The 24,543-nt window shown below is 42.8% G+C and overlaps 1 protein-coding gene across 1 annotated transcript in view; it reads right to left on the bottom strand.

Moving 5' to 3' along the window:
- Positions 1-5,669: 5,669 nt before the first annotated feature.
- The window catches only part of LOC108883592 (leucine-rich repeat and immunoglobulin-like domain-containing nogo receptor-interacting protein 3), a 35,710-nt gene continuing 16,836 nt past the window's right edge, over positions 5,670-24,543 (bottom strand). The window contains exons 2-4 of the mRNA XM_018676928.2: positions 14,887-15,496; positions 13,690-14,433; positions 5,670-13,525 (exon numbers count right to left, since the gene is read on the bottom strand). Of these exons, the coding sequence (XP_018532444.1) occupies positions 12,956-13,525; positions 13,690-14,433; positions 14,887-15,441 (1,869 nt within the window). The 5' untranslated portion in view covers positions 15,442-15,496 and the 3' untranslated portion in view covers positions 5,670-12,955. The remainder of the gene's footprint in view (positions 13,526-13,689; positions 14,434-14,886; positions 15,497-24,543) is intronic.

The raw sequence follows: 24,543 nt of genomic DNA, 5'->3' as shown, positions 1-24,543 counted from the left end.
TGGCTCTTAGCAAATCCACCTGAAAACCAAAGAAAATCCATCCACACTAAACCACACTGTGGGTCTGTGTTTAAGCCTTGAAGGGGTGGGCTGTTGTCAGGATGTAAACACACCAAAGAATCAGTCATGACAAGGAACCAATAGCTTTAAGACGGGGGAACCTTGAGCAGCCACACGCTGGTCTTCACAAATCAGCCAGAAATCAGACAGCGGATGTGTCCGCTGGTGTGGTCAACCACTCCTCATTTCAGCAGCAAGTGCCGAGGCTGATTGAAGGGTGCGTTCGTGTGTCGAGTGTCTGTGAAACGCTCTCGGCAGGCCCTTTGACCCGTTAACCACATGCCACCTTGCGGCTCTGCATCACTGCATGCGTGTGTGTGCATGTGTGTGTGTGTGCGTGTGTGTTCTCCAGGGGTGTAATTCCTCTGCAGTGATTCGGCTCCTGCTCCACGTCAGTGTAACAGTGCCACCTGCTGCCTGTTTGAACCACATCTGGACATGTTGAGAGCATGTTGGTGTAGCTACAGCTCATATCTCCAGCAGGCCCTAGAGTACACTGAAGCCTGCAGTGTAGATTTCCATTAGGATACAGATACAAATACCATATGTAAGCATAAGTTTAGCCCTGCAAACACCAAACACACTGAGACAAAATGATAAAACACAATAATCCACACACCCTTTTATACATATTTGAATGTTTGTTTCTTAAGACTTGTTGTATGGCTATGTGGCCTTAGCCCATGTAGCCACTTGAGAGGATATTTTCAGGTTACAAGAGGAGAACAATCAAAACTGGGACGGCACCCCTCCATGTTCAAAGGTGTCGTCCCTGAGTGTAGGGAGTGAGGGGGGAGGCCTGCTCTGTTCTAGTGGCCAAACACAGAGGTCAAATGTCACAATATAGGATCCTGAGTGCCAATGATGTTTGCCTCTTCATGATAATCAGAGAACAGGTGCGGCCTGCTCCGTCGTCATGCGCCCCCGCTGTGTCTGGCCTGTGTCGTTACAACCTTCAAACTGCGAGCACTATACGGGCATGTAGCCTATTCCATACCTCAGAAAAAAAAACAAAACACTGATGTGATCGACGTGAAACACAATGAAAGTGACTGTAAATAATCTTTAAGTTCATCTCTGTCTCTCTGTCTTATCTATTCTCTATTTATCTACTCTCTTGCTACCCTCCCACCCCCCCTACCCCTACGCCTCCTGTTGTGTATTTCCTTTATTTTTCCCTCCTTACTATTGATGCGGGTAATAATAGTACCATAGACACATGGTTTCTCTCTCGTGACTATTGTGCTATGTTGTGCTGAAACTATATGTAAAGAAGCACCTTGTCGACAAAATGTAAAAACTTAAAGGTTGAAAAAAAAAAATGAAAAGAAGAATCAACATGTCGTAGACTGATCCTATGCACAGACAAGGAAGGGATACCACAAGTGACAAACTGTGCATATTTGTGAATATCTGTGTGATGGAATAGATGGACAGTCTGGACATAAAGGACCTCTTCCTTGATCTCTGAACTTTGACCCCTTTGAACTGGACTGTCACTGCATTCCTCTGCTGATGGTGTTTTTTGGTTACCATGAGAACCGCCTCATTTTATTTATGCCTTTCTTTATTATTATTATTATTACTTATTTATTTTTTGTGGGCAAAGCCACTTGTCATGTAGCTTCTAGCGGGAGATAATCATATTAGAGAGGAGACGCAGACCAGAGGAAGAAGGGTGCAGCAGGGGGAGGTAGGAGCATCAGAGGCCTGTCATTAGACTGGTAGGAAACATCCAAGTGACATTCCTCCATACTTATGGGTTCTGGTTGTTACGTAGTGCACTATAACAAATTCCCTGTCGGAGGTGTCATTTAGGACTCCTACTAGAGTCCAAACTTTGTAGGTTTTTAGTGCAGATGTTTGAAGTTCAGACCCAAAACAGAAGAGTTAGTGATGGAAACAGTTGTGTGCGTGTGTGTGGCTACCTCACAGAATAGAGTGGACTGTGACACAGCCATCAATACCAAAGATACTTCAAGCCTGCCGTGTTCACACTGGACCTGGGACGTGCACACATGCAAACACTATGCGCGCACACACACACACACATACACACACACACACACATGCAAAATCCGCACGCAGATTCACTGACTGGTGCAGAGATATTTCTTAGTGCACATACACACCTCCGTTGAGCAGTCGTGCTACATGGCAAACACACAGAGGTGTTTGTTATGTGGGAAGAGTTGAGTGCCTTTTTCCTTCAACCAGGGGTTGGACTGCTCTGAACACACATGTACACACACACAAACACACATAAACACACGCAGTGTTTAAGGTAAAGGGGGGCACACACTGGGTGAAGGGGGAGCAACACTGGAGGGGTCCTCATGACATTAAAGAGCCACTTTTGTTTTGATTTAAAGAGCACTTTTTTCACACAACGAGGGGGAAAAGATTGTTTACCGCCACCATTTTGTTTTCTTTTTGCATATTTTTTAAATGCTGGTGAGATCTCACCAAGTCCTCTCCACGATACACGCACACACACACACTCCCACCAGAGATATTTTTGTGTAATTTGTAATCCGAGTGTAGGTGTGTGTGTGTATCTGGCAGTTTACAAAAGCCCTCTCATCCCACTCTCTCATTGACTCACATCTAGACATAAACCTGTTTAAACAACCAACCAATGAGTCATCAGTACATTCATAAGACCTTCCATCTCCTAAAGATACCTGACGCCCGCCGGTGACCCCCCGTCCATCCAAACCCTCTTTGCTGGTCCCTCCGTCCAGGGTAGCATCACAACGAGGCAGGCACGTGTAGACAATTCATCTCGATATACCTCAAATCTTTATTGTAAAGGTTATGTAGTGAAACAATAATGACAATGTTTAGCAATGAGAGTGACATTAAAGTCACAGCAAAATGATTGTTCAGTTTTATATTTCTTTAAAGGAGCGTGTGAAGTATAAGCTGTTTTATGGTTTGACATCGTTTGAGTTATTGTTTTGTAGGTTTGCACGTTGTCCTTTTTGCGCTTAAGAGACGGATGAAAAAGGAAAAAGTAAGAGAGGAAAAGAAGAAATCAGTAAAAGGATTATAAATACAAAGTAAGGTGTAGTGGATGTTAAAGATAAAGTCAAGAACGTGACATCAAGGACACACTCATTTCTGTTTTGCATCATTTTTTTTGGCTTATTTTGTGTTTGAAGATTGTCTCCTATGTGTGTTAAAGTGATTCCCATATTAAAAAAAAGAGATCCAACCAAAGCACCTCTGTAATTAGGGGTGGGATGAGCGATTCTTTTATGCATGGATACTATATAAGTGTATATAAACTGCAGGATGAACTGAACCTCTATAGGTGGAGGAGAGGGGGAGAAACAGGGCAAAAAAAGAAACTACTGGGTTTTGGTTTCCAAATAATCTACATTATTTTTTAGCTCTGTGTCTTTTATGTGCTGTTTGTGTATTTATATAAAAATGTGTATTTGTACGTGTATCAGCTTCATCACACCCCCCGTGGAAATGGTCTCCACACTTCCGTGTCTGTATCTGTATTTACCCCTTGTTTCATCACATACGTGTGAGTGTGAGTTTGCGTGTGAGTTTCTCTCTTTTGTTCCTGTGTTTCAGCTCATCTAATCTAAATTGATACCTGGGTGTTTTTTGTCTGCTTAAGGAGCCTGAACAAACAGACAGCCGGGCAGCTGAAATGCGGTTTCTTCCAGTGCATCAAAATGGCATCATTTGCTTTTTTTCCTTCAGACAGACCTCAGAGCTCCGGAAGCCCCAGTGTCGATGTTCTCTCCCTCTTCCCTTACCAATCAATCAATCAGAACCAAGTGTCTTTGTGATGGTAGAAGACAATCAATTTCAAATAGAGCAGAGACAAAAAAAAGGAGGGAGAGAGAAAGAGAGTGATGGAGGAGGGCAGAGAAACTGACTGGACAAGAGATATGGGAGGAAAGGAGGAAGGATGGCTCTCAGAGAAATCAGTGTATATATATATATATATATATATATATATATATATATATATATATATATATATATATATATATATATGTGTGTGTGTGTGTGGTCACCTTTAACCTCTTCAGAGTGACCTTTATGGTGGGGGCCGATGCACGCAGGACCCTCCCCCCGTCCACGAGGGGAGGTGGTGGGGGATCTGACTTGTTAAGTGGACATCTAATCGAAGATGTTGATCAAATGCCGGCACATATGCACAGAGCACATAAACACACACAAACACACACACACACACACACACACACACATATATAGCCATCATGCAGAGAGCCTTTCTTCTGATGTTCATCTCCCAGAAATACAGTGAATCTGTCAGGTCTGCCTTCAGCCTGTGGAGGGAGAATCAAGTAATAACTGGAACAAATAATACACCAAGTGAAAACCAGTATGGGTAAATTGTGTGTTTTGACTAAAACAAATAAAGAAACAAGCAATTGGCTGACTAGCTTTTCATTTTCTGTGTGATTGTTTCTTATTGTGGTGCTCTGTTGCCATCTGGTGGCATAAAACTATACATTACATGACCATAGGACTTGATGCTACAGCATCCTGGCTTGTACATGATCTAAAAACATGGTGGCCCCACCAAATATTTAACCAGAAAGCTAAGAGAAGGTCTCTTAATATTTTTAGTAATTTGGAAGTTATGTACTTATTAAAACGTTCAATTACTATTTTAAAACCTCCTTCACACTGCCAGGGATAAAATTCTGGAAAAGGATAGGTGAAGCCTTTATTTATTTATCATCTATATAGCTTAAAAGTTGCCACATTTAAACATACTGACTCCAAAAATCAGAATCAGCTCAAAAACTATCCACTGTGTGTAAAGTTTAAATGGACATTTAACAATTTGTTGGTCATTTGGGGTCAGTGGAAATGAGCCATGAACACAACAATGACACCAACTTTTAGGGTGGCATGATAAAGTGGTTAGCAAATAGTTGCTTATTTACACATCCAACTATTATGAGGCAACATTAGCATTCATCTGGAGTCATCTTTCTGTCCACCTGATGAATGAAAGTCCAATATTCGCTCTCTTTTAGCTCTGTTCAACTCCTGAGGGAAATATCTGGCTCTCTAGCTGCTAAATGCTCCTCTATGTTCACCAACTAATTGATAACTGTTTGTTTTATGGCACTTTTTGGTTGAAACAGTGCCTCGAGATAACTTCTGTTGTGAATTGGCGCTATATAAATAAAAATTGACTTGACTTGACTTGTCTACTACAACCTAAAACTATCCATTAAGAGCAGTGAAAGTGAATGAATGCCATAAAACTAAAACAAGATGAGAGATGTTACAAAGGTCTATAGAGCAGATGGACAACTGATAATTCTCTGAACACACGATCCTTTTCCCATATAAATGGTATGTTCCACTGAACAAAAATATTCATCACAGCAGCTTTGACTGTGTGTGTATTTATTTAGAAAATTATCTATATCATAATGTCTTATTTATACCGAACATCTTGGGCTTCATACTTACTCTCATGCTTAGCTTTTGAATGTTGTGTTCAACAGTCATTATGGATAAGTGGTGTAGCTCATTGTTTTCAGAGCCCATTTTTAATCAGGCTCGACAAGCAGACAAGAAGGAGAGACACAGGACACAGCTGACAGAGTCACATCATGCTTTTATGACGAAAAAGGAGTTAATTTACAAGACAGACAGTATATAAAACATACATTGAAATAAAAAACGAACTCATATGTGTTTTATAGACAAGTACATTATTGTCTTATCCTTCCCTTTGAGACCAAGCAGCCATGGGACTGAGCAAAACATGGGTGATCCCTGGAGAAAAGAAGCAGCAGTTAAATCCTCTATTACTATACCTACACTATTTACAGTTCAACAGTCATTTTCCTCTGTCAGACATGGCAAGGAGGTCTACAGATTGGATGACGTGATATGGCTAATAGATCTAATATGTACAGTTTCTGTTCTTCACATCCAAGGATCCAAACATCAAAAATATAAATGTGATAGTTCAGGTACAGTCAGATGTTTGTGAAGCCAGAGGGGAGGAAAGTCTAAATTTGGTACTAACTGTATAACAGTCGCTGTTGTGAGCAAGCCATATGCTTTAGTCATTAATCATTTGACACCATCCATTTCATCAAGCTGAACAACCTGTCTTTATATTAGCTCTGCATTTAATTGGAGCGCTCAGCACCCATTCCTAGGTTTCGGAAGTCAGTAATGACCGTGTCAAAGAGGAACAAATATGCATTAGTGCAAAAACTAAGAGTGATCGATGAAAAATGTTCTGAAATGTTTAACGAGGTCGGTGCCAGGTTGACAGAGAGAGCAAGAGAGAGAGAGAGAGAGAGAGAGAAAGAGAGAAAGAGAGAGAAAGAAGAGAGAGATCGAAAGAGAGAGGAGAGGATAAATTTACCCCTGCCAAATCTGAGAAATACACATCAGTATTTTCCATTAGAGGACTCCAACAAATACAGAGCTATAGCAGTGACAGCTTCCTCTAAGGAGCGGGAGAGGCGAGAGAGCGTTACATCGGCTCAGACCTGGAGAATAAAGCTGAAATCTGGCACCATCTCGTTCTTAAAAGAGGAAAAGTGAAATTGTCTTAAAAGGTAATGTGGAAACCTAGGAATGAGTGCCAACCAGGTCTATAAGAGCTCTGTATGCCTCCTCCTGCTCCAGAGGGATTTTGGGAGAGTGACAAGGTTCAAGATAGATCAATGTAAGTATGCCATTAATAATCCTATCCCCATACAGCATTGATCAGTCCCACCATCCTGCTTGGAATATCAATCGCTTTATCTACAGCTTACACAACTGAGCAGATCTCCCTGTGTGTGGATAGATATGTGTACAAGTACAATCATCCCAAGTAAACAAATGCTTATTTTGTAAGATGCACGCCTCTTTAAATTCAATTGTGAGTGCAGGTGAAGGTGATTTTTCGCACCTGGCTTTGATTTGTACCAGATTCAAAACATTTTAATGGTCTTGCTTGCTCTTACAGCAGTTTGTTTCAACCAGTCCCATGGCCTGCAACAATGGCACCCATAGCTCTCTGTACAAGTGTAGGTGAGAGTTTGGCAAGACCAATCACTGTATACAAAAGGCATGCATAGATTAAACCTGCTAAGACCACAAGAAAGATTTTTTTTTTCTTTAGAGAGGAACCGATTGTTTGCTGATCAGCTCTCAGTCATATACAGAGAAAGAATGATGCTGTGATATTTTATTATAGTTGGTTATTGTTTGTTATGTTGAGACTGGTGGGGGGGGGGGGCATCAGAAAGTATTTGTCTAATCTACAGACTGAGTCCCAGCAAACCAGGTCAGAGCTGTTGCTTTTGGTCAGGTGGGAGGCCTATCCTGATAACACCTCCTCCCACAGCAGGTGCCTGAGAGCAAAATGTTGCCTCAGGCGCCCAGAGTGGAGAGGAGGTCACGCTATGGCTATAAGAAAATCAGTGAAGCACTGACTTATGAGGCTAACAGTCAATTTGCTCTTTTTAGTGTTCCACTGTATGAGACCCAGAGCTGTTGGTTTATTTTCCTACCACACACAATACTGGTACATCAGCGGCAACAGTATGGTCCCATTTGTTGCTGTTACTCACATTTACCACTGGGGATCAGTATCGCCACATAGAAAGGGGGTACTTGCACTTGCTTGGTCAAGGTTAAGATGGAGCAGTTGTCTGTCCAAGGTGCAATCCTTCAGCAATGCTCTGCCACATGTACAATTATACAGGAATGTGGCTGTTTGCATTATCATCTCCTTGACCAATTAGACGAACCTGCCATAGGTAAGATTTCTATTCAACATAAATGTAAACAACTAAATAACACCATAAATTCAACCTCCAGTATTTGTATGACACCCTGTTCTGAGAGGTCTGCTATGGAAATGAGACTAATAAGCCAAGTAATCACCCAATCAGCCGAGCTCTCTTCTCCGTCATCCCATTACTGCACTTCACTGCTTGATAATTCAGCTCAAGCTTAATCCAATCAAAACAGCAGCTGTAGAATCTGGAGTAAGAGATGGATTCATTTACAGCAAATATAGAGTCAGAAATGACACAAGACCATGGCTGCAGAAATGTAGTCTGAAAGGTGAAATATTTATGCTCAAAATAGTAAAAAAAAAAATGTATCAAGAGCACAGCCCCATTTAACTGAGGGATAGAATGAGTTCAATGCTACAAACCAAAAGATGAATAATTCAAACCTGGTTGGTAATGACGCCATGATTATCTGTGTCTGAGGGTTTGTCTTATTTTGGTCTGTGTCTTTGAAGAGTTCCCCAGTGGAAGGTATCCCTAATAGAGAAGTTGCTGTTCCTGCTGCTGTAAATGGGGCATCTAGACTATGGTACACCAACCCAAGGCAAGGACGAACTGGAGGAAGGAGCAGGGGATCGCTCAGCCTACTTTCTCAAGAATCACATTAGAGGATATGAATCAGTGTCTACAAACGCTGGGAGTTTTGTCAGCCAGACTGACGAGATGGCTTGGCTTGCGAAGCTGTGTGTACTGGCATCTTTTCTTTGAGGAGAGCTGCTGAAGAATTGTCTGGCAAAGTCTTTGCTATATCAATTAAAATGCTTATCATAGTCTGAAAACCATTGATAATGGACCTCTGGGAGGAAATTTAAGTTGGAGGGGAAAGGACAGAGTGCATTCAGCTTGAAGTAAAATGAGTTCCTCCAGCTTTGAAGGACTTGTGGAGCTTGAATAGATACAAGCGCTTATTTCCAACCTTGACCAATATTGAAATGTGAGTTTTCAGTGAATGGATTCCTTGTCAAAATGACTCAGTGTACCCAAGTAGGCAGAAAATGAATGTATGCTCACAGTTTTACAACAATCCGACCCACAACCCCCCTTTCTACATTTGAAAGTTAAAGTGTGACAAGATATCAGCAGAGAAAATACATACAGTACAGTCCATGGGTTTTCATATCTGGAGAAAGATCCCAGAGTGGCACTGCGCAGAGTGGGAAAGTTCCAGAGGTGGATTTTCAGGAATGGGTAGGGCATGAAAGAAACATTGGGAACCAATGTTTTTTTGTTTTTTTGTTTTTTAGGAACCTGGGTCACCCCTTTCATCTTTTGTCTCCACCGATCCGATCACTGCTCCATATGTTCGATGGCATCACGAGGAGCAACAAATCATAACACGATAACACTGACTCACCGACCACACAGAACACGTGTCTACTACCACACAACCATATTCCAGCCTAATACTGTGAACAGGGACAACAAGGGTTGGAAATGTTAAGAAGACAGGATACAGGAAGAGGGGAAGAGGAAGGTAAAGGGAGGAAGAAGGAGAAGAAGATAATAAAATGAAACACACCCTCATCTATGCTTACATTTGTGATTGATGCTTACACAATAACACCATCAACAATCACTACAGACATTCTCACTGTCTTCTAAACCTAGTTTCCACTGAGAAATACCAGGGAATGGAAACACGAAAGGGTTGGCTCGAGGAGAGGAAATGTCCATGAAGGCAACGTCCTGTTCTCAACACCGTGTAAGCCAAAATGGCCACTGACACTGTTAAAGGCAGTGTAAAAAAACCAGGCCAATTTGTTCATCTATTCTCATTCGGTCTCATGAATCTTTAACAGCTGTTGAGTTATTCATCCTGACACAGAAGCCGGGGTTTCATCATCTCTCACAAGGGACTAAAATGGAGTTTGCAGGATTTATTTTGCAAAAGTTTTGAGAGTCTGAGAGTCTCTCATACCTGGGGCAAATCATTTCCTAATAATAAGCTTTAGGTGTGCTTTAGATCAGTGGCTGATACATTTTATAGAAAATGAAGCAATGTCTTCTTGCAAAACCTATGTTACACATGCTCATAGTCTTCAACCTAAGCAAGGTCATTTGACCACCGAATGTTATTGACATAAAGTTTTGAAATATATTCTGTGCTTTGGTGGAATGTAATTTAAAATCTCTCCAGTTTACATCACTGACACTAACAGCTTTTTGATTGTCAGGTAAGGTCAGGTATCTTTTACTCTTCAGTCTAAATAGGCTATATGTTAACACGCTAACATTAGCTGTGCTAGCTATGGGTTAATCCATCACTACATTTGTGTGTATAGACCCTCCTATGCTCTGAGAAACTACTGAATAATCTTAAACTGATTTATTGGTACAGGCTGCACCATTAAACTAAGGAATTAGCTATTAAAAACTTGATACTGTGTATAAACCTGTTGCTGGGAAACATCTGCACAATCAACAGCAATAAGCAAAACATGAAGTCACTGAGCGTAATTTCCACATATAACAGTTTTGGTGGCCAAATAATTGTATTGAACTGCATGGTACAACAGTTTTTAACTTAGTGATGCATAAATCTACTTAGTAAGTTTCAACTTACGAAGACCTGGTGCACTGACTCCAAAAGAGGCAAAAATATTCAGTACTTGAAAATAAGTAAATAAAAATAAAACCTAGATTTAATTCAGAAACATTTATACAATCATGTGTTGTAAACATGTTTTTTTCTTTCTCATCCTATTAATCATTTTGTGACACCACTGCTTTAGATTAGCTCTCGTTTCTTGATCAACATATTGCCCTGCCTGGTTTCAGTTGATTTTGCCCACTGAGATTTGAAGGGGAGCTGTCTAGTGTAAGCGAACTTTATTAGGTCTTGAGAACAGAACAATCCCACACGGAGGACAAGGAGCTTAAAGAGGTAAACAGCCAAAAGGTCACGGAGAACAACAACTGAGGAAATTAAAATGGAGGACAAACAAGAAGCAACAGAACACTTCAAAGAAAGTTTTTTGTCATTTTTTTTGTGTGTGTGTTTTTAAAACCACAGTACTACTCTCCACATTACGATGCACATGGTGTGGGTAGGGTTAACACGACTTCATTTACATTTGAATCCTTGGTCTCCAGCCAGGGACCCCTCCCAAAGGAGGACCCAGTGGGGGTGTATGGGGGGGTGGGGGGTGAGGAGGGGGGGATGCACTGGGCTAGGGGGGCAGAGACATTTGCACACTGACCGTCTCAGAGGCAGAGAGAGAGCAGTCAGCGTCACACCTTACGAGGACTATGGTGCATTGTCATTTTGTATTTTTATTCATGTGTAACTGTGATTGTTGTTGCTACCAATTCAAATAACCTTGATGTTGGTTTTGTGTGAGTGTGTGTGTGTGTGTCTGTGTGTTATGGGGTGCAACTTTATGCAAGCCCAGCGACAGCAGATGGTCTTATGATCATCACGACAGCTTGTAAGATGGCAGTGGCAATAATAATTATTATTATATAACTGGATCATGCAGACACTACTGTATAAAAAAACAATCTACACATACTATGGCTTTGTTTCTTCACTCAGTAATTTACATCAGTTCTCTCTCAGAGAATGAATTTTGGCTTTATGGCTCTACATACAGTATTGCTGGAATGTAATATTTTAACAGAGTGAGTATGTGTGGTTACTCTCACTCTGTTGGCTAGTTTTTTCACTTTTCCTGAGAAAAGGAGCTATACATGTGTTGCTTATGTACTAGGATGAGTGTGTAGATAAATATGAGCACCTCCATAGTGTTACTGTGTGTCCTCTGTCTGCCTCTGAGTATGACCCGACTCTCCAGGCTGCTCCCCCCGGGCGGCACTGGGAAGGTCAGGAGTCCCGCAGCACAGTAGAGAGCAGGGATAGGGCGGGGTCCCTTTCCAGTTGACATTAGAGCATGAACAGGGCTTGTGATCTGGGGGAGAGGAAGCAGAGGTCACACTGACCTCTGTCTTCCCTCCCCTTCTGCAGAGCAAACCCCCTCCCCTTGCGGGGCCACCAGCCCGGTCCCCCTTGCTCCCTCTTGTGCTGGTTGCTATGGTTACCGTAGAGACCCGTGTCCAGTGGGCTTGACTTCCTAACCAAGCCCTCGAAGCCACGGGCCACCACGGCAGCTCACGGCTAGTGTGCTCGTCCCAAACTCACACAGCTAACGTTGTCGCAAAATCTCACAAAGAAGAGGCCGAATCATGCTTTGTTTGTCTGTTTGTCTTTCATCTGAATGATCCAAATCAATTCCTTCTCACCAGATATTATAATCAGATCATGCTAGAGTATGTAGACATCCACTAAGCTTTTGCTGATTAAAACAAATGACATATGATTATGTTAATGAAGCGTTTGACCCAATATAATCCTCCTCACTGTTCAGCCATAGTCAGAATAGATAAAGCTGGCTGTTATACTGAATGTTCTATGGAAAACATATTCAGATTTTGTTTCAAAACCATGTTTTTTATTTAGTTGTAAAAATTTACAACTTAACTCTCAACTGCAACTCTACATGCAGGACTCTTAACAAGGCAGACTCTTGAAGAGCATAGCTACAATTTCTATAAATGGATGGTAGCCAGGTCTCCCTGCATTATATTTCTCTTAAAATCCCTTACTGCACAAAATACAGAAAAGGGAAACTTTAATGAAAAGGAAATCTTTTTCATTTTCTCATTAATGTATCTGAAAGACACGGCTACCGGTATTCCACAGCTCAGTAATCATGCCAATTCACAACTTATCTCCTATAATTCTTAACTCTATTATTCATATCAAGTATAGATGACAAGCAGCTCTTTTAGATCTATCAGCACTGTAGTTTCTTACGGTACCATTCAAACAATCCATTTAAAATCACTGAGAGGCAGAGAGATCAGGGTCATTTTGTTTTCATTCACAAATCAAACCCAATTGAGTCATGGCTCCGGTTTTGAAGTGGACACTCAATTTTGAATGGAGCCATAGACGGGAACTTATTTTGGTGCTTTCAAGCTCCTTTGCGAGTCAGTGGCTGTGTGTGTTTGCGTGTGTCAAACACGTCTTTGGGACGTGCTCATGCCTCCCCCGAGGGACCCCTGGCTGCGTTGTTTCATATCATCTTCATGTTGAACTTCCTGGTCCCTCCCGAGGAGCCTCCAGTGGCGGGTTCAGATTTCCGGAAAGAGTACTCCACTGTGAAGTTGTTCTTGCGTTGGCCGCGTCCCCGGCTCCACACGAACAACAGCAGGAAACAGAAGAGGACAACCCCCAGGAAGGTGATGCAACCCATTGCCGTGGAGACCAAGATGGTGGTCAGGTCCAAGGTGAACTTGAGGAAAACGCGTGTGCTGTTCAGATTTGTGTCGTTGAAGAACTCGCCGCTGTACAGCGAGCGGTTGAGAAAGAAGGCTGAGGCGGCGTCCAGCGGCTGGCCACGCACTGTGAGTGTGGCGAAGTAGGTGTCATTGCCTCCGGCATTACTGGCAATGCAGATGTATGTTCCGCTGTCAGTGAGCTGGGCATAGCGGATCTCCAGGGTGCCACTAGGGAGAACGGTAATGCGCCCTGAACTCTTAGCTGTGATCCGTCTGCGCTGTGGGGAAATCCAGACAATAGCAGGTGCTGGTTCTCCCTCAGCTCGACACAGAAAACTCACTGGCTGGCCTTCACGGGCGATCACCTGTGGGAAGAAGAGGAAAGGAGTGCATGGACTAATAAATGCAGAGGAGGTCAGAAAACACAGCAGAGTGTATACAAAGGCAGTGCTATAGAATACTTTTTGTGCTTGTAGAAGCTATTAGCATTTTGCAACATATTAAACCTAAATGTGATCGTCTTCATTACCTGCTGCAGTTTACGGTTGCGTATCTTAGGTTTCTGGCATGTAAAGTGATCGAAGAGTGCAGAATCGGTGAAGGTGCTGAGGCTGACCCCTTGCACCTCCACCGGCCCCGCACACACCGGCACTCTGCCGTCAAAGTTGAGGGTCTTGCGTCTTTGCAGGATCCACAACAGACGGCAGTCACACATCAGGGGGTTCCCATCCACTCTGAGGGTCTCCAGACTGTTGACAGAGTGGAAGGAGCCCTCTTCCAGAGTCTGCAGGTCGTTGGAGGAGAAGTTGAGGACCCGGATCTGTCGGAGGCCTCCAAGGGCATGGGGCTCCACCGTCATCAACCCTGTGCTTACCATAATGAGCTCCTTCAACCTCAGCAGGTCCCTGAAGGCCCAGGGCTCTAGTGTGGTGATAGGATTGTAGGACAGGTTTAGGTGGGTTAAGTGCACCAGGTTCTTGAAGGAGGCGGAGGGGACAGAGGTGATGTTGGTGTTGGTGATGGAGAGCCAGTGGAGGTCCAGGCCCTGGAAACTGAGAGGGGAGATGTACTCCAAGTACGGCCAGTGATCGATGTCCAGACCCCGCAGGTTGGAGAGCTTGCGGAAGTTCTGGTCCTCCAGGGCGGTGATGCTGAGGTGACGGAGGCGAAGGGTGACCAGGCTGCGGAGATAGGACAGCGTCTGGCCAGAGATGGATGTCAGGTTGCAGCGCTCTATTGTGAGATCCTCCAGCCCCAGCAGCCCTGAGAAAGCCTGGAGAAAAGCCATGCGACAGAAGTTTATAGTGAAGGTTCCATTTTGATGTTAGGACAAATGAACTAAAGACAGAAAGTGTGTTGGATGAATGAATAGTTCAGCATTAAATATGAGGCAACAGCCAACAGCCAGTTAGCTTAGCTTAGCATAAAGAGTGAAAACAGTGGGAAACAGTTAGCCTGGCTCTATCAAACAAGCCTGTTTCCAAAAATATTGAACCACTCACAGTATTTCTGATCAAAAACTGCTACAGACACTACAGCTGGCAAACAGCTGCTTGGCATTACTGTCTATTTTAAACCTTAGAATATTTTCCACTGCTCAGTATGAGAGTCTGATCCTCTGGGATCTAATTTCTAAAGAGAATTCTTCCTTTAACAAAGTAAATGTTCTTCCAACCAGTTTTTCATTGGTAACAGTCATGTACTGACAAGATGCTGGAGAGCTTACCTTGTGGGATATGTAAACCAGGTCGTTGTCTCCCACCTCCAGATGTTTCAGACTCCTCAGATCCTGGAAGGTGTAGTCGAGTAAAATCACCATCTTGTTCTCACTCAGGTCCAGGCTGGTCAGATTTCCCAGCTTGGCAAAGGCCCCCATGGGCACTAACTTCAGCTGGTTTCCCCTCAACTTCAGCACTTTAAGACTCTGGAGGGTGGCAAAGGCATTGGGCTCTAATGTGGCAATGAGGTTCTCACTGAGGTCCACTTCCTCCAGCCGCGGGTACGGCGCCAGGTCACCGGCCTGCACCCAGCGGAGCCGGTTCTTGCTGAGGTCCAGGAGCTGTGTCTCCGTGGGGATGCCCTCTGGGATGTTGGTGAGCCGCCGCCGCTGGCACGACACCGATCTCAGCTGGGCCGAGCACTCGCACCGTGGCGGACAGGCCTGGCTACTTCCTGGCAGTGTCAAGGTTATCATGGCGACCAGAGAAGCAGCCAGGACCCATCGCCACACCCTCGGCCATGGCACTAAGGCACGCCCACCAGGGCCAGGAGAGCCAATCATGGCCCTGGTCCTCTGACTCCTCGCCTGTCGCAGGCAGGGTCAGTACACCATACACCTGCAGGACGACAGGGAGGGCGGAAGCAGACAGGAGAGAAAAAGAAAAAAAGAGAAGTGGGTAAAGACATGAAGAAGATGTGAAAAAGAAAAATGGAGCCTATCATCCTTCATCTCCCTGGCTCATAAAAATTACATCCACACGGCTGTAAATTATCCATGCGTCCTGCAAGTAATATTGTGCTGAAAGCTGTGGAGATTTGAGGCGCATCATGACACTGCATTAAAATACAACTGAAGAGACCCCATTACAGGAACACAGATCCATTTAAGATATTTAAGATAATTTGTCTTTTCACTAATTCATCTATGGTTTTGCTTGGAGAACTGGGACACTGGGAGCTTCTTGCTTCAGCTGAATTCATGCAAGTTGCATCTCCTCTGCTCTCCTTGCAGCACTGAGACCGTCTGCTCCATTTTGACAAACACAATGAATTTATTATCACCACACACAAACACAGACTGAGCTCCTCAACAATCACATTACGCCCAGAACCCGTGCACGCCTTGCTGACGAAATGTGAGCAGAAATAGGTGTTTGAATCACTGTGTACTCAAGTCATATTATGTGTTTGATCAGGTATGTTGTTGATGTGTGTGAGCGTAGGACGTGGCATTTTGCTGGGTATGAATTAAAAATCGTTTTGGTCCTCCTTTGCACAAAGATGAGATGAATCACTCGTGCTTTAACATTCCTTCAGGCAAACTGTCATCTCTCCCACACACAGTTTTCAACTCAGAGACAGTCAAAGAGCACCTGGCATTAGATCTGGAACACAACTCAGTGTCCATCCAGTTTGCAAGAAAGGGTAGGCATACCTTCATACTTGAGGAAAATGCTGCCTCATAACGAGATTTATTTTTTTAATTTTTTTTATTTTGCTCTGAGACACAAACTGCTTACCAGAAACCCCAGATGTTAAACTCCTGAGTATTTGCTTGGATGTTTGTTTTTCAGATGAAGTGGGGATGAGAGCGAATATATCATCATCACCAGGGAGTATCATGTTAAAATGCACTCTGATGCTGGCAGTGGAAGCAGGAAGAGCCAAACAGATTAATAATATATGGGTTGGTTTGTGCTTAATGGGCAGTGTTCAGAGGGCGAGTCACAGTTAAAAGAGCCAAAAGTCACCACTTCACTCTTTACTACGGGCTTCACCTCAAGTCTCTTTCTAGCAAGTTGGATTTAGAAAACAGCCTCTTGAATGTCTAATCATATCTGACTGTTTCAATGCATCAATGGGATCAAACAGGATGAAATGGGATTTAAGCTAAATTTAAATGATGGCAGACAAATTCCTTCCACACATGCACAACACTCATATTTTCACACATGATAACACACACACACTGCAGTAGAAACCCCAGAGATTGTGTCTCATCTACTAAGCCTCAGGGTGGATAAGTCCCACAATTTTCGACAGGCCTGCTGGAAAACACTGTTTACAGATCCTGTATCTGAAGGATCTGGTTGAAATCTGGCACGATTTTTCCTTTCGCTGGGAGACAGAGAGAGGCTGCTGCGCAGACTGCTGCACAAACTGACCCATTTCTCAGCAACAACTCAGCCTCGCACTGTCAACCAGCAACAACTCACCATGACCACAACAACAGAGCAGCAAACCCCAGTGTCTCTGTGGAATAGAGCCCAGGAGAGGAACAGAGACTGAAAAACAAACATGAGTATACAGATGTTGTGAAATAACGAGTTCTTTATGAGACGAACTCAAATAAAATTGCGTCCGGGTCCCTCCACCATCTGGATAATTTTTTTGTAGTGTGATAATATTTCCTCTTCTTGCACCTTTTAGTCCATGAAACATTTAGGTCTAAACTTTACTATGTTGACAGCTATTCGATGGATTGCCACGACATTTTGTACAGACATTCATGGCCCCCTGAGGATGAAAACTAATGACTTTAGTGATCCCTGGACTTTTCCTCTAGTGCCACAATGAGGTTGACATTTGTGATTCAGACTGAAATATCTCAACATCTACTAAGTGGATCGGCACAAAATTTTGTGCAGACGATCATGGTGCCCAGATGATGAATCTTCATAACTTTGATGACCTGACCTCTGCTAGTGTCACCATGAAATCAAAATTTCAGTTTATCATTGCTTTGGTTTGTCACTAAACACTTGCAAAATGTTTGACCTTCCATCCAGCCTCAGCTGTAGGTTGCATTATTGCTTATTTTTAAATGTCAGTGCTAAGTTGATAAAATAAGTTGTTATGGATATAACTGCTGGACATCAGCATGCTAGCATTATCACTGTGAGCATGTTAGCATGCTAACATCAGGATTTAACTAAAAGCACTGCTGTGCTTAGTTTGCCAGCATGGCTGTAAACTCCTGGTTTTCTTCTGAGTGTATAAAGTGCCTGTGTGTGTATGTCAGAGCACATCTGCTCAGCTCTTAGGCAGTGTGATGGATGCAACCTGTCTCTACACCCCTCTGAGACTCATCCTATGGGTCAGTGGCAGAGTCGCAGCATGAATCAGTGAGCTGACATCGTCAAGGCAGACAAGGTCCTCACTGCTTGACTCAAGGACAGGCGGGGATCCTAGAAACACACACACACGCACACTTCATCAAACATAGAGACCCAGAGGAGTCTGCACATCATCCAGTGAGCAGGCGAATAAATATACACCTTTACTCTCACTCCCATGCCAAATACCGAGCATAGGTTTTTCTACTATTGTTGCAGCAGGTGGTTTTATCTGCAGCCCATCTCCCTCTGTGGATCTGACTGCCTCCATATTCTGCTTTGAAATTAAAGTGCACAGGGTTAGTCTTACAGTATGTTCCTACACCTGGACAACCGACACACAAAATCACAGCAGGAGTCCCCAAATCCACACTACACACTGTAAATTAATGTCTGCCAGATGTTAACAGAGCAGCAGTGTCAAATCCCACAACTATTCAGACAGTGAGGAAGGCAGAGTGTGCCACGGGCCAGCTGTGCATAGAGAGAATGGAAGAAGAATGGGAGGAAAATCAGCCCAGAAGCTAAAAATAACTCTTTTAGATAGCTGACCTAATGAACAGATGTTGGGGAACAACATCCCTGCCCAATCACACATACATCATCATGCCACTGATGACCACAGCCAGATGTCTCAAACACCCGTTGTTTCACCTGATTTATACAGTCACGTTAGTCTGATTAAAAGCAGCGTTGCCAAGATAAGATGCTTCCCAAATAACTGTGGAGAAAAATAAGGCTGCAGACATTGTCTGGTGTGTATTCGTGTGTTTGTGAGGCAGTGTGTCTGACCGTAAATAGGTCATCCATGCTGACTGGTAGCCTTTATAAGCCTTTATATTTGGCCAGCAGAGCGTGGATCTCCTCAACCCTACTATCCCTCCTTCCTAAGCTTTGTCTGGCTTTCTCCCTCTTTCTCTCTCTCTCTCTCTCACACACACAAACACACACTAACCCCTACACACACTCAATAAAAAACCTCTCAAAGAGGACACATTTTAGCATCAGTGATGTAGGAGCTGTTGAGCAGTCAGCAGGTTATTAGAGGAAGCTTTTACATCTTATTGTTACAAACAAACCGAGGTGCAAACTTGACGTTTTTACTGTCAGAGGAAAGCTGACAGCTTGTACTTTCCATTGCTAAGTAGCTATAAGTCCAATATTAAATCTGTGCTTAGTCACTCCATTTTAAGCCTAACTCAAGTGTGGAACACAACGTAACAGCTCTTTGGTACAACTGCACTGAAGAGGGGGGAGAGAAGGGGGAATGTAAATGGTCAAAGGAGAAGATAACTGTGGTAAACTTGTTCAAAGAAGAGATTTATGATTTCATTAAAGTCTAAATTCTCAGTTTGGCTAAATTAAAATGTGAAATATCAGCTAGTCAACATAAAAAGTTTCGTAAGTCAAATCAAGTGTTTTTTTTGTGTCTGTTCTAGTCTAAGTCTCAGCAAGGATTCACAAATCCCACATTGTAATCTAGAAGGTGAAAAAACAACAACGCTTGAGACTCACAATGATAACAAAGGGAAACTGTCATCACAACATAATTAGGGAGGAAAAAACGGAAGAAGCCCTGGGAAGAGCTTCACAGAGCAGGATCCCCACAGTGACGAGGTGTGGGACGCCTGGAGAGGGAACACAAATATAAAATATGAATAAAAAACTGGAACAGAGAAAATAAATAGAGGACGAGCACATTCACAAACCGCTGGTCACTTTCCTGCATCATGGCCGTCGTTACAGTGACACCCAACAACTGGCAACAACAATATGACCATAAACTGCAGCTCCCAATGTCCACAAAGAAAAAAGAACATTTTTCTAGGTGACATCAGATCAGTGAGCTGCAGTGTGCAACGTGAAAGACGCTCCAGTTGTTTTGAGTTTGCTAAGAGAGGCGATACTCATGCCAGCGCTCTGTGCCATGCAATCCTACTGTAGCTTCACCCTCTTCCTCCTCTAAGAACTCTGAGTCACTGAGGCAGCGAGTGTGAACTGATGTAGACTGACATGCTGCCTGGTTTGACCTTTAGCTGATTAGAGACAAAAACACAAACACCGTTGCAGTGGAGTTTCATTGGTCAGCACATTATAATATACTGTACTGTGATTAATAATTCAAATATGTAAACTTCTGTATTTATTAAAAAACAGCCATTTCAACAGATTATTTGGACTCAGCCTTCAAAACCTACATTCTCGGGTGAAATCATTTCACTTGTTCCCAGTACATAGTTTCTCCTGCTTCAGGAGGCTTGTTTCAGATGTATTTGGAGCATTTTATTCTGGAAGATGCCATTACTGCAAGAAACCAACCACCACTTTAGGCCACAGCAGGCAGTGGGCCAAACCCACTGTACACTACCTGCTCAGCATCAGCACAGCAGCCAGACACCGCTAGCAACTGGCTGGTGAACATAGTGGAGTATGTAGCAGCATAAGGGATATATATGTTCCTCAGCGGTTGGTAGAGACCAAAAGCAGAGTCATATTTATATTAAAATAATCTAAAATGGAGCAGATGAGGAGTAAAACCTTGTTTCTGACTCGTTATTCCTGCTCCAAGTTTATGTGATTGAAAGCTGTTCTTTAGGAGCAACTTACCACTCCCTGAAAATCTCATTCCCACCTTGCTGCAGTGATGTCGAAGTGTACTCCAGGACGCTGTGGCGTCAGCCTGATGTTAGGTGATGCTATTCTTTCTGCAAACACAAGTATGTGAAGGTCTGCTGGTATAAATTTCATCATCAGTGCGGCATACACAAAGCTCTGTCTAACCTCCAGTTTTCTGTGTCCACACAGGTCTGTACAACCACTGCAGTACAAAGGCATAAACTATGTATGTGCTCCTCAAAGCCGACTAAAAAGGAGTATAATAAGAACAACTATGCCTCAACTATGCCCACGCAAGGGAATATAATTGAGGCCTTAAGTTACTCTTGGGGTAACTTTGATAAATTTGACTTAGTGAAAAAGTTTTACCACAAAATGGCTTTTTAAATAGAATAGAATAGAATGCCCTTTATTGTCATTATACTAAAAGTACAACGAGATTGGAGAGCTCCTCCTTTCCAGTGCAAACATACAAAATATGCAAAAACAAATATATAAAGAAGATTAAAACACACACACACACACACACACACACACACACACACACACACACTGAGTAGACAAGCTGTTGAGCTGAGGAGGCTAGGTAACATATTCACACTGCCAGTTTCAATCCTCTCATATACTCCTGACATCATGAGTCTGCAGCACAGCAAGCAGCTTACAGCACACACACCTAACCAAACACACACACACACACACACACACACACACACACACACACACGCTTCATCATCCTTTGAGGAAGCATCACCCCTCTGCTGATGACTGTCTCCTCGTACAGGGGGGATGATGTTTCAAGAAAGAGATGCTTTCTGACTCACGCAGCATCTTACTGTACTGTCTCCCCTCTAACCAGGTGATCCCCAAAAATACTTCACACATTTCTGTGATATCTCTGAGCTGGTGTATGTCTGCATCTTTCCTGAGAAGCACAGCAAAGTGAGACGCCACCAGTACTGAGACTTAGTTAGTAAAAAGTGGCATGAGCTAAGGAAGCCAAACTCCAGCCTCAGTTCTCTACCTGCATCAAAGTCAGCCAAAATCACACTGAAACTGAACATCATGCAGAGTGCATCAGGAACAATGCCTGACAGCCACAGAGGAGCAACAGCGCAACAAACAAAAGCTAAAACAAGCGAAGATAAAACCCCACAAGACAGATAATAAAAAAATAAAAATACATGTGCTGCTTGTTCATTAAGGGGAAAAGAATCTCTTCCAGTCCTCAAATGACTTCCCCAGCAAACATCACACCACCAAAAACAAGTTACTTGCACCATGCTAAAAATAATTTTAATGTTGACACGACTGTTTGCTGAATAACGCAGACGCACAGACACACACACAGATTTGCGCAGCTATTCTATTTAGGACATTGCATTGACTTCCATTTATTGTGGACAGCCTAGTCCAAACCCAAACCTTAACCAGGACCTCTGAAATGACTTTTTGTCTCATAAGCACCAGGCTTTAGTCCCCATGAGGACGGCTGGTCCCAACAAGGTTGGTGTTTATACTGGAAAAGGTCCCAAAGAGGTAACAAAATCATGCATGCACAAACACACACTATAAATGTCCCTGAATTCAGACAGAAGCTGTCTGTGTTGGTGTGTGGGCAGGAAGTAGACAACATTAAGTGGATTAGAAAGGAGATGAGCTCGAAAGGTCGTTTTATCTATGTGTGTATGCGTGTGTGTGTGTGGGTGTGTGTGTCATGTTTTCACTTTGAACTTCACCAACACTGAAACCTCAGTGAGGGGTACCGGGCACAGTGGGGAGTCTGACTGGCAAATCCCATGACACTGATAGCTTTAGTCTGTATCAGTTTCACTCAGAGCAGCAGAACTTACTCAAAGTGATTAGACACAAGCAGCTAATCCATAAAACATACGGGCAATTAATCACTGACTATTTACTGAACTGCATATAGTTGACCTGTCTTATTCTACACTCAATTACTGAGGAAATGGTTGAAAAGGTTGACAGTTCAGCTGAGGACGTCTTGTATGTTTGTCTGTCTGGGTTTTTTTTTAATTTTTTTAAACCTTTTTATTAACATTTTATTTAACATTACATGTTATTGGACAATAGCAGAGACACTAGTCACAAGTTTTAATCTACATACAGTTCAGATTTTAACCAAGATTCCAGAAAATCTTCAAGACTAAATGGTAATTGTGTGTTTCCATTCATTTATGTTAAGTGAGTATTTTTTGTTTGTTTCATCAAGATAAACAACGACGCTCCAGTCAGATGTCATTAAACCACTGTAAAAGAAGAGGGTGTACCAAGATAATGTAACTAAAAAATTCTTCTTATGCAGAAATTGAAACAGAGCACACTAACAGGCAGACGGAAACACACTTTACTGACAGTAAATATCTACTGTGTTTTCATTGCGGTAAAGTATTTGGAACACTCAGTTTATTCACAAACACTCCTGACCTGAATATTAACATGAATACTGTATAAGTAGCCTGTCCTCGGTGCGATCGCCCCGTACATGTAAACACACTCAAAATGTTTTCAGAGGGCAAAAACTGTGGAGGGGTCAGGCGGTACTGACCGTACAGGTGGGTGTTGTGGGTGTTAAAACTGTGGCACTCACAGAGGGAGTGTAAATCATTTCATTAAACTGCAACATCATCATATATGTGCAATAACGTCAACTTTGCACGCAGAACAAAAGAACACAACCAATGGGACATTTAATAACATTTGATCAGCAAATCACCAAATATGCACCTGGCCTCAGGACCTCACACCGTATGAAGTAAATAAAATTTGCTGACAACAATGGGACAAAAACATCCTCATTGGTTTCAATTGTCTCTGTGCTGTTGACTGCTTCACTACAAATATCTGATTCACACTTGGTTTAGCGATCTCGCTGTTCTTTCTCCTCCCATCGTACTTTAGTTGGTAGATTTTGCATCAATTGTGCCGCTGAGAATACGCATATTGAGAAAGACACAATATTTTTGCTTCGCTTCTTTGATGTCTTGAGCTACTTTGTTCCTTGCTTGATTTTGCTCCCACTCAATGCGGGGCTTTGTTATTTTCCTCTCTGTTATAATGAGCAACAGTGCTGTGTAGTCCAGATCATCAAATCCATGACAAACATCAGTGAGTGTGTGTGGGCATGTTTGAGTCCTCTGAAGTGATTGTATCTGTACATCCTTTTTTATTTTTTTCCTGGTGTAATTATTTTCTCTGAGCTCACTGCAAACGAGACCAGAGAGAGAAACCGTGTGACTGCGTCGCTAAAGTCTCCACCTGTCGAAACAAAGCACCATCCATTGTGCTGCGGTTGATCCTGTCTCGTCGGTCAGATTACAGTAATGACCGGCAGTTGTAAAAAATGAAAATTGGCCAGAAGTATTCCCAATCACAAAACTAAGTGCTAAATAGTTTTCAGCGCCTCAGCTTTCACAGCACTGGTGCTTCAACCTTAATATATGAAATCCCCCATGCACCTAAAATAGATTAAACTAGAGCACACACGCTCTCTTTCTCCCTCTGTCTTTGTTTCCTCTTCTTCTTTCCGGGCATAATCTGACAGCTGAAGAGAGTCCTGTGTTTGACAGTCGTGATAAATATGCGGAAGGCATGGTGGGATTAAAGGGAAAAACAAAAAACAAAAACAAAACACAGCAGCATCCAAAGAATCACTTCAAACGCCGTTTGTTCTCGTCAAAAGCGGAATTCATCTATAACTCTGTTGCGTCCCATCTGTTGCCTCTCTGTGACAATCTTTCATTACTGACCCCTGAGGAACAAACACACATTGACATGAACTGACTGAGATATTGTTGGGGGAAAAAAAAATTGTCAACAATCTCAATTTAAAATTAAAATGAACTCTGACAACTGGCAGATTCTCATCCTCCAAATTTTGCAAGTCTTTGATTTATGAGAAACTCAAGATA

Source organism: Lates calcarifer, linkage group LG4, assembly GCF_001640805.2.
Source record: "Lates calcarifer isolate ASB-BC8 linkage group LG4, TLL_Latcal_v3, whole genome shotgun sequence".
Taxonomy (NCBI): Eukaryota; Metazoa; Chordata; class Actinopteri; family Centropomidae; genus Lates; species Lates calcarifer.
Note: the sequence above shows the minus strand (reverse complement) of the source record. Positions and strands in the feature narration are given on the sequence as shown.